The sequence below is a fragment of the Lates calcarifer genome, linkage group LG12, assembly GCF_001640805.2.
Source record: "Lates calcarifer isolate ASB-BC8 linkage group LG12, TLL_Latcal_v3, whole genome shotgun sequence".
Taxonomy (NCBI): domain Eukaryota; kingdom Metazoa; phylum Chordata; class Actinopteri; family Centropomidae; genus Lates; species Lates calcarifer.
In genome coordinates, this window is record NC_066844.1 from 24,400,608 (window position 1) to 24,420,140 (window position 19,533).

The 19,533-nt window shown below is 39.0% G+C and overlaps 1 protein-coding gene across 1 annotated transcript in view; it reads right to left on the minus strand.

Annotated features, from left to right (window-relative positions):
- ca16b (carbonic anhydrase XVI b) overlaps positions 1-6,866 on the minus strand; it is a 100,702-nt gene extending 93,836 nt beyond the window's left edge. Inside the window, exon 1 of the mRNA XM_018686553.2 lies at positions 6,115-6,866. Within this exon, the coding sequence (XP_018542069.1) occupies positions 6,115-6,199 (85 nt within the window). The 5' untranslated portion in view covers positions 6,200-6,866. The remainder of the gene's footprint in view (positions 1-6,114) is intronic.
- Positions 6,867-19,533: the final 12,667 nt, after the last annotated feature.

A 19,533-nucleotide genomic window follows, 5' to 3' on the forward strand; every position in this document is an offset into this window, starting at 1 on the left:
CAGAAACACAATTTAAACCATAATAAGAGATGTGACAGAGCTGTGGCACAAATGAAAATTTATGCAGTTGTATCTAGTGTACATGAGGTTAGCTTTAGCCCACACAGTGTTAGGGCTGATGAGTACAGATGTAACATAATGCACAATATAATACACATGAATTCTTTTGTCATTTAATCATAATAGCAGAGAGAAACAGAGTATATGTGGTAGAACATATTTTTCTTCTTTCCTTTATGCGTCTGTCTCTCTGCAGGTGATCACACTTTGTCCAATTTTAATTACTTTGATCTAGTTGACGTTAAGCGTACCCTGTGCTAGCAGTGCGATCCCTTTTTGTTGGTATTGTACACAAGGACACATGAACACACGTGAGCATGTGGGCAACACAATACACATCCTAAAACTGCTTTCACACTGTTCAACAAAAGCAGAGAAGGCGGCGACAGTTAGCTAGTAAACATTCATGCATCGGATATAGGATTTACAGTATTATTCAAATCTGTATGGCAGATGTTTTATGACGAAAGAAATGCATTCAACACATTTGTCACACAATGAAGGTTTTGGTAATGAAACGCTGAATGTAAACATGACTCCAAAGGGCACCTTTAAGGAGCAGCACAGCCTCCAGAAGATGTATAACATACATACTATGTACTACCGCTCATCATGTCATCAGTATATTCACACTGGAAAAATATAAACAGTATAAAACTAAAATTAAAAGACTTGGACTTGGGTAGATACTGTGATTTGGATACTAAAGCAGAGGAGTCATTCAAAGCTGTAATAAACTTTTTAATTCACTGTTAATGGTGCTACAATTGTTGTTCTTATCAAAGGCTGAGTTTGTTCACATCCCATGACCCACACTTTTCTTTTCATATCATTACAAAAGGGTGATGTGCATGATTTTTTAAAATATACAACAATATCTTGCACTTTCAACATTTTCAAGTATAACTTAATAAATTTTTTTAGTGCTTACAATGACTCTGGTGTCGGAGCACACACCTACATTACATCTTAAATGGAAATCACAGAACAAGTATCCCCTTTTTAAAAAGCTCAAAACATGACCAAACATTTTCAAATCAATAGGCTCACGGCCGAGAATCAGACATAAAATCTTAAAAAAGTGATTGAATGGTAAATTCTGAAAGCAACACAAGGTTGCAAGTGTTTACTTAAACTTGCTCTGACTACACGAGGGAAATTATGAGCAATTTTTCAAACTGCATGTTCCATCAGTAAGGACACACTGAAACTGAAGAGGGAAAAAAAACACTCTCTTCTACAAGAAATCATTTCAAACCCTAAACGATTCTTCGAGTGTCATTTTCCAGACTGTCTTCTCTGCCCTGAAAAAGCTGGTTTTAAATGTTTTGCATTTACCAAAATTACCCCAGTTATTTCTTAAAACAGTGCAGTAGCATAAACAAAACTAAATTCAGATTATCAAAAACTACAATTTATGGAAGAAACTGTGGAATAATAAGAGGTAGCTCATTTCACATGCTGTTTTCAGGCAAATGAAGCACAGCAGCAGATTAGTTTGAAGAAAACTTTGCCTTTCTCAATCCACAATTGTGTTCACTGCTTAACACAATACAAACAACACACAACTGTTTTCCCAAGCCAGACTAGTGTATATCTCAAGTTGGCACCCTCACAGTTTAAACTAATATCGTCCAAACACAGTTATCAATAACAAAAATGCATTGTTGCTTTAAAGTTTTATCCAGTCTCATTAGACAGATAGATAAGCTAGTCATTGAATTTGAAAGCAGTAAGCAAAGGATGAGCATCACTAGCAAAAGGATAAACAGTGAATTATCTGCACATGAGTGAAAAGTGATTACAGCTGCAGTGTGTCCCCATCGGACCATTTAGTGGGTGGCACAGGCAGCTGGTGGAGAGACAACAGATAACAGTGCGCTGAGCCCATCCACGATGGAGACTGAGCATATGTTACTGATGCTATTTTAAAACCGGGGGAAAGTTAGTTTCAACATCATGTGTCAGTACAGTACATACTGAACTGAACCAATTATCCAGGGAAGATGGAGAGGACCTTGATGATAATGATGCTGTTGCCAACATCAGTGATGTCCAGACAGCTGGCATCCTGCCGGCACAACAGTACGTCAGGACCTCATTAATAACATTAATAACACGTTTGCTCACTGGGATTTCTATTTGCAGTGGACAGTGATGGTGTTATTTCAAAAGGGACAGGCCTACAATACACTGAAGTAAAAAAAAAATACCCATTGTGTTTGTCAAAAATGTTGTTTCTTGAGTTGTTTAAAATTCCAAAAAATCCTGTTCAAAATGCTGTTATCTACACTACCAATTATTCCCCAGCTCTATCATAAAGCGTCACGACTTTTGCCTATTTTTGTCAGGCTATATTTCCACAAACTTGCAATAATTTCCTCATTACTTATGTGATTACATAAGGAGCATTTCTATAATTTGTGACGTTTCTGATGATGACTACACAGCTGCAGTTCCAACCACACAACCAAATATGGTTGTATACATGTGTCTGGGCCACAGTTTTCAGGAACACCGCAACTCCTGACGTTCGGCCTTTAGATTTTTTTTTTTTTTTAATCACCGTCATACTGTAGGGAGTGACATTTCAAGAGGAAAAAAAAACCTTGGATGTTTGTGAGGGAAAACATGTACGACTGTTTTTCTGAATAGGGCTGATAGTTCTGTATTATCGATTCCCTCTACATACTTGAGACAACCTTCTCTAACATATCATGAAATCAGGACAATTTTATCAAGAGCTACACCTTTAAATTCTTTATGCATTGATTTAGGGAAAGAAAATGACCCCCTCCCTTTTAAATTTCTTATTTCCATGTTAACACCAGTTTGACGCAAACTCCAAAATTGTATTATAGAGATTTAGGTCATCCGGACTAAAACGGCAGACGATCACAGTTACGTGAGCAGCGTAGAAGTAGTTAAATTGGATTTATCCTCCACCACCTACTAGCTGGTCTGCCAGTATGCCTGAACTGCCTTTCTGTCATGTGTCAGAGGTCTGGTGTGACATGCTATATAAGAAAACTCAGCTGTGTTAGGGGCTTGTAAGGCTACCAGTCAATAAAGCTGCAAACTGAGGACGTGGAAGCATGGAACTGGGGGATTTTGGGGCAGAGGGGGGGGTGACTCAGAGAGAAACCATTCTCTTGTGTTACATCACTGCTACCTCACTATGGGGGATGATTGGTGCCACAGAGGAGCGAATACGTCAAATGTATCTGGGATGCACACCAACTACGAGCACAGCACGAGCACAGCCTGACCAGTTGCCACAGTGTCTATGGTAAGGAATACAGGTAGCACACAATGCAATGCAGATGCCACTGCTATTTAGTTACTTCTTTAAATGCTTCTGATGGTACCATAATAGACCCTGACTGATAAATCATTAGGATGTAACTGTAGACTAATCTTAGTTAATCTGAGATATATCAGTCTAAGTGCATACACACAATGACACATGACAAAGATTTTGAAGTACAGGTATGTCGGGTATTTTTGTAGTAATTCAGCAGAATGTGTCACGATTGCATAGTAGAGCTACTCGATTTATCAATGAGTCAGGTGACAAAAAAATTACCTGGAACTATTTTGATAATCGATAAATCCTTTTGTCATGAAAATATGTCAAATTTTCTGGTTTCATCTTCTCCAGTGAGAATATTGTTTGGTTTCTGTGTAAACCCAATACCTACTTACTGTTTATCAGACAAAACAAATTGGGGCAAATATTTCATTCTCAAAATCTGACATATCATTGACCAAATAACTAATCAATTAATCAAGAAAATAATTACAGCTACAGATAATAAAAATATTAAGATTTTTTCATAATTCTTTAATAATACAAATTAAGGGATGATAATTGAAAATGTTTAGTGTGAAGTGTTGATTTAATTGCAGCTTTTATGACTTTTAAAAGACAGGAAACAGCGTACCATACAAAACATCTGAGCCTATACTTAAGAATAGGTCTTGAGATACTGTTCGTGCAAGGTCCAGGATACTGATCAAGGCTGGTTCTCTCTGAACATTATATGGAAATGTAGTAGGCCGTACAATCACAGACTTTTTAGTTCTTCTTGTCAGAAGGTGTTTGTCTTTCTTTGTTCATTGTTGTCAGACCTCCTATGAGTATATGTATATGAACAGATTCAGCTTTTTGTCAGATTTTATGCCTCCACACCAACGACAGCTGTGGGCTTATGACACTGTGATTTCGGGTTGTCCGATCATCCATCCGATTCTCTTTCTCACAATATATCTCAGGAATGCCTTGAGGGAATTTCCTCACACTTGACATAAATGTCAACTTGGACACAAGGATGGACCAGATTTTGGTGATCAAAGGTCAAGGTCACTATGACCTCACAAAACACATTTTTGGCCAAAACCTAAGAATTCATATGCTCATTAAGTGATGACACTTGATATCCAAAAGGTCAAAAGGTCAACATAACAGTGAAATCATAATGTTCACCAAATACACTTTTCTGTAGGAGTCCACCCTTTTCACTTCCTCTTTCTGGATGACAACCAGGACAGGGGCCCTCTGTTCTTCCATTAGTCCACCACAAGCTTATTGGTTTTTTCCTCATATTGAGCTTCAGATGACTGTTGTTGAACCATGTGACAAAGCTCTCAATCAGTCCTCTGTACTCCTCTGTTAAAGTCTCTAGTCAACTCTCTAAGTGAAAAAAGTGTGTTTCTCACTGGAAATCGCAGGAATTATGTGTGTCGACATGATGACTGCCATAATGCCAAAAAATACACTTAATACCTTTTTCACTATTTCAGGCATTTTGAAAACAAGAAAATTTAATTGATTAATTAAAAAAATAATCAACAGATTAACTGAAAATGAAAAAAATGCAGCCTGGTTGCAGCTTCTCCATTTACTGCTGCTTTCCTCTGTTTTATCTCATTACTAATTGCATATCTTTGTGTTGTGGGCTGTTAATCGGACAAAATCAGACATGTGAAAATGTCAAGAAGGGATCTGGGAGAATATTATGTATATGAAATATATGCATCATATGAAATATGATGTGCATTTTTACTGAGGGCATTTTGAGACCTCGAAGATGAATCCACTAGTTGAGATGGTCTGCAGATGAATCAATAATGAAAATAATGGGTGGGGGCAGCTCTTTAATCTCTGGTGGCACTGAACCTTATGCGCCACCGATTTCAGTGCAACACTCAACAATAATCCCCAGTTGCCATATTCCAGGAGTACCGTTTGAGCTCCAGTGGCATTAATCGCCCCTCATACATGCATCCATCCATCTACGAGCCAACAGCGCTAACTATCGCCTTCATCCTCGTTTCTACCTACGCACATGACAGCAAGCAGACACAGATTATACCTCCACACACAGATCAAGACCACAACTACAGCAAGCCTGTCATAAAACTTGGGACACCTTATAAACACCATGACAAAACTGCAGGCTAAACAGGCGGAGGAAGGAAGGGGGGGAGGAAATCATGCTTAATTCCACATGAGATGAAGTGAAATAGTATAAAGTATAGTCTCAGAGTAACCACAGAGCCTGTGCGTGCCTACAGGGATGTTATAGCACATTTCCTTAAATTGATGAATTCTTTTGACTGTGCACCATGTTGAATGAGTAACCAGTGCTGTGGCTAACGTGTAAAACGTCAGGGTCAAACAGGAGTCGTCGGACCAAAACCAAGGGACTGAATGTTTATCCAAACGGTAAAGCTAAGAGGGAAGACAGTTTGCGCCATAGTCCAGCTGCCTAATCAATAACATGCACACGAATCACGGAGGCTCGGCGTCAACCGTTGGACGTTTAAACTCGGCTCGGCTCGGCCCTGTAACGGTTAGTGGAACCCAGGCTAAAATGTTGCCTGTGAGAGAGAGAGAGAGAGAGAGAGAGAGAGAAAGAGGGAGGGAAAAAACGACCAACAAAACTGGCTTTTTACCCTTCATTATAAAAGACCAATTCAACACCGGGGACACTCCGTTTTTAGTTAGGCTAATTTAAATGATAAGCTAACCCGTGTGTTGCAAGTACTTACCGGGGTGACAGTCTTTGTGTTTGGGCAAGGTTAAAAACATTAAGGATAAAATCCACCAGTAACTCGGTTCCCGTATCCTCCGCATGTTAGACTACTCATCGAGAGCAACAAGAAGGCAACGGGTGACAAAGTTTCTCAGTCTTTTCTCTTCTTTAAAAAGAAAAACAACAAAACAAGAAAATCACACACACACGACCGAAGCTGGAAACGAAGTTGGCACAGCAGCCACGAAGGCAGAGCATCAAAGTAATGGTTAGCAGTTAAGCTACAGAGTCACTGCTTTTAAAAAAAAAGACTAATTTATTCGCCTCCAGTCCGAGCAGCGGCTGTGTTTAGCTTCGAGGAATAAAACGTTACGCACACCACGGCTGTGCAGAAACAGTTCAGAATCTGTTGTCGGACTCCACCGTGCCTGTAGCGGGCTTCCAGATAGCGACATTCCCGAAGTGTGGAGAGGGAGGAGGAGGAGGAGGGGAGGTGGAGGGGTTCAATCGGCGATCAATCGCTGTCTTTAACTACAGCGGGGGAAGACAAAAAAGTGGTCGAATAATATTGATTACGCGTGATCATTATGAAGTGATTATCCGCGGCGTCAGCGTGACGAAGGGCAAAGCACAACGCGAAGAAAAGTGGTGCTGGAAATGTCCCATTCTTCCATCCAGGAAGTAAGACTAGCGGTCAGGCATGCATGGATATCTGGCTACTGGTCCCGTCCTACCGGACAGGCTGCGTGTGAGAGAGGGAGAGAGAGAGAGGGAGAATGGGTGGGTGAGTTGGGGGGAGTCTTCACGGGGCGGGGGCAGCGGAATCGGAGGGAGGGGAGGCGGTTCTTGGATTTGCTGAATGCAAACATGACTCGGAATGGACCCAGAAGACGGGTTACTAGTTTGTTTTTTATGTTTACCGTGCTGTGATAAGAAAGACTCAAGAAATCAATGTCAGATTGTCAGGTCCAGTCTGTCTGGACTTCTGCTGCGTCTCTTTTAAATGTTGCATCAAACATGTTGCATCAAACATGATGAAATACTGTGAGAATATTATCTAGCCCAGGCCAGAATCTACAGAGGATTGGAAGCCTTGTTCTAAAAGAGAAAAGATGAAATAGTGTCCCTACTAAATCCACTGATTTCAGCTCCCATCCTGTCATCTCTCTGTTCTGTTGCTTCCTCCCAGGCCCCATTATTAAAATGACCCTCCTGTGGCCACACAGTGATGTCCCTTTGCCTCCTGCTGGCAGAACTGTGAATGGAATACTTTAGCAGTAATCATCACCTGGAATATCATCATGTATGAGTGTGTACTGATTGGAGAATTATGCATCCACCGGTGACACTCCCCTAGGTAAATGTGTAGTCAGTGGTGTTCTTGCAGAACTATCCAGCTGGACATTTAATTTGAGGAATCTGATTAAATTTCTCATTTAATTACCCAGTTCTCTGCAGGGCCATTGAGGACAGTCACAAGGGCCCTTTGCTTTTAATGTGAGCCATCTGCTTCCTCTCCAAAATGCCTACCTTTTCAAAGCCCCCACAGCCTCGTGGGCATCCTCGCACGATCCTCCAGGCTGCACTACCTCCACACACGCCGCAGAACACCACCGTGGTTGACAATTACTCCAGACCTGACTGGATTCTGACTGATCAAATGCAATTAACCTCGACAAAAGTTTCTGAATACTTTTCAGTTTTGCTCTCTATCTCGTTCTATCAGGTGATACACCAGGGTCACACTTTGATTAGTCATGTGGACTCCAAAAATGTTGTGTCACAGCCTCAACATGCTGACAGTTATGAGTGGAGATACATGTCCCCAGACTGATGAAACACCACAAAATCAATTAAATAAACAAATAAAGTTAACTGTACCTATGTTCCTTCTTAATGTACATCAATATGTGCAACTATAATTCATACAGTTATCAGTATCATATAATGTGAGAATAATTTTTGCCATAATCTAAGCTCTACAGGTTTCCTGTCACTTCATCAGTGGAATCTACTAGCTGTGTGTCAACACAATTAATCAATTAATCAGTCATCATAAACTCAATCAATTCATCAATTCAAAAATAAATAATTCAAGTGACATTCATGGGTCCAGCTTCTCAACTGTTAGGACTTGTTGCTGTCTTGTGTGAGAGTAAAGTGAAAATCTGTGGGTTGTTTGGGCAAAATTTGAATTTGAAGACGTCCCCTCAGGTTCTAGACAAACATTTTCACTCCTTTCTGGCATTTTAAAGACTAAACGATCAATCGATTCGTCAAGAAAATACTAGATTCGAAAACATCCAGAAGATGCAGCCTTAATGTTACAGCTAAAGCATTAACATTCAGTAGTCCTGCAGCGTCCTTCCTCACTCCCGCTTCAGCACATCATTTTTCATATAGAAGAATATGCAACATCGTAGTCGGAAAAATAATAGTGCGCAAACAGCAATCAGTGTAAACTTAATTAACAGACAGTCTAAAATTAAAAGGCCAAGGGAAAATCTGTGGTCATAATTTAAGCAGTAAGCCACAAGGCTCCACAAAGCCAAAGCTGTGATGTATTTGTTTTCTTTTGCAAAACACTGCCTTGGAGCTGTTTTGAAATCAAGCATGACATGATCCAGGCTTATAGCTTTAATAAAAAGGATGAGTTCCACAGTGTTGATTTTCTTTTTTTTCTTTTATTATTATTATTATTATTATTATTTGTATGTTTGAATGAATAGCATGCAAATAACAATAAAAAACCCCAGATGGGTGACATTTATTTCTTGTTAATCTTAACTAAAGAATATTAAAAACAAGATGCAGCCAAGGAGTTCTTCATCAGATGAGTGTTTGTACTTGCAGACTAATTTTGGTGGTCGCGTCGCAGCCCCTGTTGAAACTCAATTTTCTCCTGAACAGTAACACTTATTAGGCTCACTGCATGCACTGTGCTGTGGATTTCAAAAACGTGAAAAAAGGGGAACGGGCAAAACGTTATAATTAATAACACAGTAAAAAAAAAATAAAAAGTTGTAGTGATGTGAATACACACAGGTGACACTGCATGCACTACTATGGTAGTTGCAAAAAACATAAAAGCAGTCACAGCTAACACTGAGTAAAATGAGTCATGAAGTATCATATAGAGCTTCACAGCAAGACCTGAAAAATTAAAGAATCCCAGAACTATCCTCCACCCTCCAGTATTTCTTTGCAGTTTCTAGTAGTTTCATGAGGCATTTGTAATCTGTGCTTTGACATTTGACATTCTAATCTTTTTCACCCTTTGGGAGCTGAGACCCTAAAGGCGTCCTAACACTTTCTCTGACAGTTAAATTGTGTTTCAGATTTAAAGAAAAAAAAAAAGAGCGGAAAAGAAAAGAAAAGGCCAGATATATATGATTCATGCGAGTCCAGCCATGACACCGACGTTGTCCCATGGGCATCTCCTTCCTCTTTTGCCCTTAAGTGGTTTGAGAATCACACTTGTATTATTTTTTCAAACACATTTCACATGTTGACAGTTGGTACATAATGTACGACTGTGTGCATCAATTATGTAATGCAATTCAGGCTATGACCATATATAATTTATTTGATTCTCAATCTCCTACATTATTTAATCAAAAGCTATTTTTTACCATTATTTCTCTCCCCAAATAGTTTTATCTTTTGTTGGTCTGTCCTCTAGTTCTTCACATCAATGTGTTATGTTTCTGCACTGAATCTACTCTGCATTAATGCTTCAGGAGGGTGTCACGAGCGTCTGTCTGCCACGGCAGGACAACCTTAAAAAGGGTAGCACTCTAAAACTGCAAAGAGAGGTTTGGAAAGTAAGCCTCTAGCAAGCCAATAGCAGTTTTTGGTTTCTTTTCTTGCTGTAATGCTTTAAAACTAACATGTCAAAGAAGTGGGACGCACTCCAGGATTGCAAATTAATGTTACAAACTGGCATCTTCCCGTCCAGCATCTTTCCATCTTGATTAATGGTGAATAACTGCCAACTTAGCTTATATGAAAAACAAAAGTTATTTGCATTGGAGTTGCACTATTAAAAAAAGTTCTTCTTTTTGAGGCCGAGTTGTTTTTGAAGCCAGTTTTCGGAGCTGCTAATGGACTGTGAATCAGAAAAAGTAGCGTGGTTAGGAAAAACTCAAAAATCATGGCATCTACTGATGTTTGATTCAAAGATTAAAGGACCATACCTGTGTTTTGCATGTTTTTAGCCCATTTTACTGGAATAACATTTATTTGACATTGCTGCCAACCATTTGAGATGTGTGGTTTTTTTTCCTGCTTTCTTGGCAGCCACTGATTTCATTTAATCTCTGAATGGCCTGACAGACAACTTAATCCATTACAAAGAACATCACGTCTGATTTTATTTGTGTCAAAGTCATATTATGTCGTGTTGAAATGCATGGAGAGATTTCAGAAGTCTGCCTGTGTGATGCATTCGTGTGCTGTGAGAGGACGGTTACCAAACAGGATTGCATCCACGATTTATGCTGATAGAAAGCTGCAAAAACAATCAATAAGCAAATGGACTATTTGAAAAAGGAAATGTGAATTTTGTAGGTTTTCAGAAAGTCTTACATATTGAATATGCTCAGGATTCCTCTTGAGGATTTAGGGGTTTGATTTTACTTTTAAAACTGTGAATCAAAACAAAGTTGCCCCTGAGAACAGGAGGGTGTCGATAGCAATAACACTCAAACCTACATAATTCCCTGAGAGCAGACGGGAACCTTTGTATCACCTGCAGACATATGAAGATGCAACACAACTCTGATGTGGTACTATCATCCCTTGTATTGATTATAGATAATATTCTATTCTATATTTATCGTCTGTCTCTAACTGGACCACTCAGTGTCCCATTTTCACAGCTAGTTTTAAATCATTATAAGATCATACACTTGTTTCATATGTGCAAATTACTTCATTCATCAAAGTAATACAGCACTCTCAAATGCAGAGAGGCTTCGTCGTGATGTAATATGTTGGTGCAGCTGACCTCATTTTGGAGGATGGAGAATAATTTTCTGTAATGCAGAGATAATGAGAGAAACATGGAAAGTTTTAGATTTGGGTGGTCAGTATTAGATAAAGGAAATGTCAGCAAAAGAAAGAGAGACTGGGGCAAAGAGGGGGAGAGGATAGGGGGATAAAAAGAGAGAGTTGTGACTTGAATAATTCGAGGCTGTAGTAGTTACTATTTGAAGCCAGTAGAGGGTGTCTGCAAAATTCATGTTACCATTAATCACTGCAGTTGTTCAAACCACCTAGGACCATCAGTGAAGCTCCCGAAGAATATAACGGTTTCATTTGTCACAGAAGGGCAATGAATCCGAGCAAAGAACTCCGATGGATGCTTTAATAGCCAAGAAATCCAGTTATAAAGTCAGAGTGTCAACGTATTTAATACAGTATATTGAGGCCGCAATAATTTACTTGGTGCCAGTGTGCCAAGGCCCTGTACACAGCGTTAGCGTTGCTGTCTTCCACAAGTAACCACTGGTAACTGCTTTATAAAGAAAAAACACCCACTGTGTGTTCATTGTTAAAAAAAAAACCTGGTAAAACATAAGAAAAACATGATATCACTTCTCCATTTTTTATAATCCCAAGCTGCGAAACATCCATTTATACCCTTTGTTTGTGCGTGTTCTCGACACATAGCAACCACTTTTCTGCACATGGCAACTGCTGTCTTCTTCCAACAGAAAAACAGGCATCCCAGAATATTCAGTGGCAAGTCTTTGTTTATACTAGTAGAAGTAAAACATCAATGGGGCTTTTTTTTCCTCTTCTTTTCTTTTACAGATAATTTCTACCAGGATCGACAAAGCTCTGGGATCAATTTTCATTTCACTTCCAACAACTTGCGCTAATTTGCAAGTCACAGAGGATTGTTGAAAGTTATCACCATTTATCAAATGATGCAAAACTGCTGGAGAAAAACTGAGAGAGAGAATAACAGAATATGTCTTGAACTGCTCGAGGAATCTGCATACATGCATACATGGCTCATTTTCACTTTAATTAATTCACATTCCTGCTAGGACGGATACAAAACAGTTATATCCTGTAGGATGCTGAGATAAGGAGGAAAATAATCCGGTTATGGTTTAAACTACAAACATTTTGTCAGTGTACACTTGATGTAATTTATCACTATAACTGTTTCTAAATGATGGCTGTAACAATAATATCTTCTGGCTGCTGCATCTCAGTCATCAACCCAAGTTTGTGTTTCATCATTAAGCCTGGTTTAATTTGCTGTGGGATCTCCACTGTTTCTAAAATAGATAGAAGTTGGCTCATTGTTTAATTAGAAGATGCTTTTATGTCCTTGCCCTGATTGAAAAGAGCACTGACAAACCTCAAATTCCCCTCATGTCCAACGTCATTAAAATTTACATACCTCCAACTTTCTTCAATAATTCAGAAAGTTGCTGCGTTTATCTCCTTCCTGGCACTAGCAGGCGTCTTTTTAGGCACAGAGCGACTGCTAGAGCTGGCAGATGTTTGGACACATGGCCGCACGGCACTGAGCAAAATAAGCTGTCAGGGTAATGCGTCCTGATAAAGGAAATCAGCTTGTCAGCGCTGCAGCAGAGAGATACATCGTCCATGTTGTACACTGTTTCCATACCATGATTTGAGCGTGATATCCCACATCGGCGTTTAGGCTCATGGAAGTCTTTTGTGTTAGTTAACAACTGTGCGCGTGTTAAGCTGGAGGATCCTCAGAGATTTTCCTGTTTAACTTTACATTGTGTTTATGCGGCCTCCCACGAACGTCAGGCATCCCAGGGTCCCCTTAACCACAACCTCTCATTCAAATTAGTTTCCACTCACCGGCATTAATTACCTACATAAGACACAGAATTCAAACATGATGTTGGATCCCATCAGTGAACTTACAATTTATTCCAAGACTAATTAAACCTGCTGAGGTGGCTGGTGTTGGCCTGATGCAGAATTTCATTAAAATAAACAAGGACAAATTTTTAACCTTTCGAGTAGGGATAGCAGTGATACATTTTCCATTTCTCCACATTTTTTTTCCCTCCACTGCCCTGTTCCTGCTCGCTTAAATTAAATTTAACATTCTCAATCAGGTGCTTTTGCTTTCAGTGGACCTCCATTAACTCCAGAGGACTGCGGAGGTCTGGAAACATGACCCGACACACTTCTGCTCCTCCTGAATCTGTTCCTCACTTTGATAATGTGGGTTCTGAGTCACTCCTGTTGGCTTCATCTATATATGTTATATTCCTGACATTTTCTTCAAATGTCTTTAACCTTTGTGTGGATGTTCACCCCAAACATAGCTGGTCATTCAAAGCAATACAGCAAACAGGACATTCATGTAAATACCTTTCTTTATACATACCATACCTAACAAGTGAAGTATATGTCATTTTTAATTAAGGTACATGTTGCCTCCCTTGGATGTGATGTGATACCAGTGCCTTATGTAACTCCTCTAGAAAGAGCCTGGGTTTGGTCGCCATCCAGATCTCAAAAGCATGGTATGCCAAAAAAATTAAAGTGGAGCTCACTTATACACATCAAAGTCTGTTTACAGGTGTTGAGGATGTACTACTGCATATGAGAGAAAAATATTTAAAGCCTTTGTGGCTACAGAAGGAGCTGTGTGACAGACTGTCTCAAGTGATGTCAGTCAAGTCCGAATCAGTTGGGTCTGAAAATGAAGAAAATCTGGGGGTGTGGAGTCATAAAGAAGGGACACACGTGAATCTCAGATCGAGCCGTTTTTAAACTGTCCATCACAAGTCAGACCATGTCACAGCAGTGCAATGCTAAATCGGTGAGGTAACTCCTTTAACTGTGTGTGAAACCTGAAATTTTCAGGTCAAATTTATCTGCTCAACATGAGATGAAGGACATGAATTTATAGTAGGCCATACGTACTCAGAGAAAATTCATTGTGTTACATGTTCTTTCCAGAAAATAAACCATCAAGTTTCATTATGAATATCCAATTTTTACTATATATGACCAATATAATGTTACATATAATATGATAACCTGATACAGATGCACTTTATGTTAAACTGACAAATAAGTATTTTACTAGCTTCCAACACGAGGGTTAACCTTTAGGATTTTTTTTCACACAGAGACACCCGCAAAACTGGAGCGAACTCACATGGCCACAATTTAAAGTCAATTACACTTCCACAGATGAAAGTGCTATACCATTAATAATATCTGTAAAAGTATACAACTGTATGCACAAGTGATAATTAGATGTAATTTATGTGAAACCAAGGGATGAATATTTTACTAGATTGCTTTCTTTTTTTTCTTTTTCTCTCTCTTTTTTTAATCACCGATCCAAGTGTGTAACATCACCAGCCAGAGTCCTGAATGCAACATAAGGGAGAGTGCAAAGCGATAGCAGCCAAATAGTGCTGCTGGGCAGGTGCCTGAAGCTCCATTTGAGCAAAGCAATTATGAAAATTGAAGTTATGCAGATGAACAAAAGGATTGCTATTGGGAAATGTGTCATTGTCATCTATTCTTGTCACGCAGAGTTTAAAAAAAGAAGGAAATATAGAAAAATGTATTGAGTAGAACAACTCTGTATTTCTGTGGAACTAGCATAACTTGAAAGTCTCTTAAGTGTCCGTGTTTTTATTGACCCAATCAAGTTAAAAAGAAAAGAAAAATAGATTCCAGGCAATAACCATGCTTGGCAGTGCTCAGCTCTACAAACAACCCAGAAGCAAGGTCAAACTGCTTACAGCGCTATATTAGTATGAATTAGGTTTCTTTACTCTCATAACAATCTATCTTCTCTCTGCCTGTTATTTTAAGTGAAGGTATACTGCTAAATGTCTGAACACTAAATTGTCTTTATACTGTCTGTATCTATCCTCATTTATCACACAGGTAGTACACACACTGTATATGCAATGCTATAGACTCTGCAGAAAGCCATTACCTTTACACTTAAAAACACTTTTAGTTCAGTTGGCATATGCACATTACTTTTATTTATAATTCAGAGTTGTGTTATTGCCTACCTTGACACTGTTATAAGTGTGATTTTTGAAATTCAAGATCACTTTTGTAAAGGAGACCTTGTTAAGACAGCATTCACACATTCAGAGGAAATGCTAAATTTATATTGCTGCTGTTGCTGTCATGTTTTTATTGACTTTATTAACTCTGTTTCAGAAATATTTTACGGTACATTCAATATTATTTGCTCTGAGTGATGGGCAAGTGATGCTTTGCAAAGTATACAAATGCAGAATCAGAATGACAGAAAGGAAATAAATAAATCTCGTGTGAATCCTGTAGAGACTTTTTAATGTCTCTTTGGCTCGTCAATAAACACAGTTTATAGTGAACTGACGATTGTGTCTGGACATGTGTTTGTATATTTCCTTGGCACCGGAGGTGTTAGTTTCCACTGTTTTGTTCTCTAACTAATTCTCCCTGACAAACAATCTCCTGCGAAGCTGTCATGGTTTTGAGTTTCAATCTGCTCGTTCATCCTTTCATTCAATCAGTCCAGTGTATGTTTGTGCGAACATGTTCAGATTCTGCCCTCGTTTCAGTCCATGCACCTTCCCTCACCCGCCTGCCTGGCTTTTCCCGCCAGCAGAGCCACCTGACCTTCCCACTTACCTGTTCATCAGCTCCCTAGCATATAGTCTGCTGGTCCGTTTCCACTTCTTCTTTGCCAGAATGCCATGTGCCTTAGCTTTCCAGCACTGTGTTGATCCTGATCGTGTTTCTGACCTTGCCTGTGTTTTCAGCGCGACCCTCTGTACTTTTGTTTGCCTGCTTGGATTTGTGTGTCCTTGGTTTTTTTTTTTTTTTTTCCTCAATAAAGACTCTTTACCTTTATATCTGCCTCCTGAGTCGTGCTCTTAGGGTTCCCTTTTCTGAGAACCGTGACAGAATCTGTCAATGCGATATGTCACCTGGATTTGAGGCATCCTGCTGGTATTTTTTCGTGTACATAGGCCAAGGATAACATAATAAAACCATGCAGTCAAGTGTGAGATTACTACATATTGTGGTGTTTCTGTATATAGGGGATGTGATATCACATGGAGATGTGAGGACAGAAATCAATATTACCATCAGTGCAGCCTCACAAGTCTTCTATATGTGCCAGAAAATGTCATATATTTCTTTATTTCTTCAGTGGTATGGTTGTTATAATGAAAACCAATTAAAAATCTATCTGTGTGACCTTTTATTCAGTACATTTTACGTAGTGGTTACTTAACTCTATGCAATAATGCTAGCCCGGTATTTGTTATATTTGAAATGTGTTCATAAATGTATGGTACCTATAATCATAAATCATCTTTAATCATGAGCTGTTTTCCCTCCCATGCTATGCCTACAGCGTCTACCCAGACGCCTTAATTTGTTTGTTTTGCGATGAGAGCTTTGCACACGAGCTCCATTCAGTCATCCCACCTGAATCATCGCTGGATTGATGCACGCTGAAGATCATTTTCCTGAGCTACTCTTCTGTGTAGTGGCTCGCATCCAGTGCATGCTTTGTTTTAGGTCCCAGAGAAAAAAAGATGGATCTGAATCCAAGAGCAGACAAATAGATGCCATTCCCTACCCGGATGCCAGGGATTCTACCTCGAATCAGGTTAAACTAAATTATCGAATGCACAGGGTAGACTCAAAATAAATCAAGCTTTATTGTGTGGAGGAGATAGATACACGTCCCATGGGAGAGCAGCCATCTCGAAAAACATGCACAAGAATTTTAAATTAAAGGAAGGAACACTATAAAGTGCTGCAGATTTCAATGGCATAAAAATGAAGCATGTTTCTCTAAATAATGTTGTCCAGATGTCTCGCATTTGTAAACTTAGCTCTCAGGAAAAATCCCCAGTAGACATATGTGTGTGATAAGGAACACATTTTAACTAGTTCTAAAGTTCCTTTCATAGCAGGAATCATGCACTGAGTTTCCTCTGCATACTGCTGCAACAACAATAGTGCCTTACTCTGCAGATATACGATACAGGCCTGCATACAGAGCATAGATTCAATATAAATGTGTGATGGCAGGCATGACAGTTGAAAAAACAATACACTCCTGATGCTCCCCGAGCCTTTGTTTTATCGACCAGCCTCCCTCCGCAGTCACTGTGGAGTCAATAATAAAAATGCATCAGATGCGTCTCCCTGTCCTCAGCAGAACGTCACTCAGGGGACGGCATGTAGACCTTTATGAGAGCTAATGACCCACGGCTTTTAGAGTTCCACCACCATCAGCATAATTAGGTTCAAAGTCTGTGCTCAACCTTTCGTTTATGTGCCCTTGAAAGCAAAAATGGCAAGTGATATTGACAAATGAACAAAGGGACCTGACGCAGATGGCAGGGATTCTGTGTTTCAGGTGATCCTGCCAACAACAGTCCCTCCAGTATGTAAAAAAGTGAATGGGGAACATTTCACTCTGACACCCTCTATTTAGTATTTATAAGCTGTATATGGACACGTAATACATTGCTTGTAACACATTATAATAAACGATATTCAGTAATAATGTGATGACACACGTGAAGATAGCCTTACAGTGTGTTACAAGACATGTATGAACTGTTTACCAGTTTGATAATTATATTATTAATTTCAGTTTTTAAAATATAAAACATTGTTGTAGAATAAACTACAAACAGTACATAAAGTTGTTAACATTTAGAGACACTTTGACAATAAATATTTTGCAGTAATATATGTGATGATACCAGACTGCTGTTGGTGCCATTTCACATATGACTACTTATAATTTAAGGACATGAGTGAAATGTTTAATGAGGGACTTCTACTTGTAATGGTGTATTTATATTGTGACACTGGTACTTCGTTCTCCCTCCACCACTGATTGGTTTTAGAAAATAGTTTCTAATAATCTGGTTCACAGTGTTATGTCATTCTAATCTGAAGTTTTTCAACATTTCTAAGGACTTTTCACCATAAATCAGAGATAACTGCAGTGTTATTGTACAAGCTCATTAACAAGTGGATAACAAAACACAACACAATATCAGTGTAATTCAACAGACTTATCACAGTGTGGATATTTAGCTCCACTGTAAGGAAAAACATGCACACATATACATTACAGTGAGTGGAAATGATTAGATTCTAAAGCCAATTAACCATCTTTTATGCTTTCATTTAACTTACCGTCACTATATTTGCACATATAATAATGCACAAGCTGTTCCACCACTGTCATAAAGGTATTTCTTCCCTCTGTGATCTAAATTTATAGGTGAAATAATGAATTATGGATGCGATCCCTCGTGAGTGGTTATGCCCCCCACAGCCCCCCAACAAAATGCATATGTAACAACAATTAGCGCTGCATACTAAACTTGGAGTTGCAAAGTGTTCGGAAATGCAACAATCTGTAATGGTTACAGTCTCATTTGTTTTTCTTATGTTCCTCTTTTCATTTGTTGTTTTGCTCAAAAAGTGTTGTGTAATTAAAAAGCTGCAAGTGTTTCAAAATGTTTACAGTGAATATTAAATATAAAATATTGATAGCATTTGTTCTGGTCTAGTGCTGAGGCTTAAAATTTCAGTTTTGTTCAGTTAACTGAGAAGCTGTTCAGAGGTAATACTTGTTTTCAATTCAGTATAACTTGTTTAATTGATTTTATGGTGAACTATCAGCTTGTCTTGCCTCGTTTCAGGATAATGACCCTGCTTTAAAATGCATTGAAAACAATTAAACCTCTTCCTCTAACAAGATTTTTCACTTATTTAAGGGGAGGGAGCTTTTACTTTGCAAATGAGTCTGAATCAACTTGTGCAACACAGTGGGGAGACGCAGCAGAATTTGGATGACATGCAGAAAAAAATCAATAAATTTGTTTCTGCTCGTGTGAAGACAGATGTTGCGGTAGATGCTGAGTCAAAGCGATGAAAACAAAATTTGAATGTAAATATACATAATTTCAAAAGGAAATCAACATTGACAGACTGTAATTTGACTGAGTGCCTAATGAAATCTCAGCTGACACAGTATTTTGATTGGAAAAATCGGGAAAAACTTTATCATCAAATCCATAGAAAGCTGTATCTGTACAGCAGGAATGCAATGAAAAGGAATCAATGGAGACTGCTGAATGAATGCTGATTGTATGTACAGTAATTTCTGTTCTATTTCCAAACATCTACTCATTAGATTTGAATTGTGAGCATAAAATGTTTTCAGCACAGTTGCACTCTCGTCCTTTGGGTGAGGACTGTGGTGGTCAGCAGTTTGAAAGTGAGCTCAAAGCCAGACGCACACGCTGACAGAAAGTCATAGTAATGGAGCCAAAACTGAAAGGAACTCGCTGCCAGAGCAGTAACGAGAATAATGCTTAGATGGGGTTCGTGTCGAGTTTCGGGGCCAGGCCTGAAA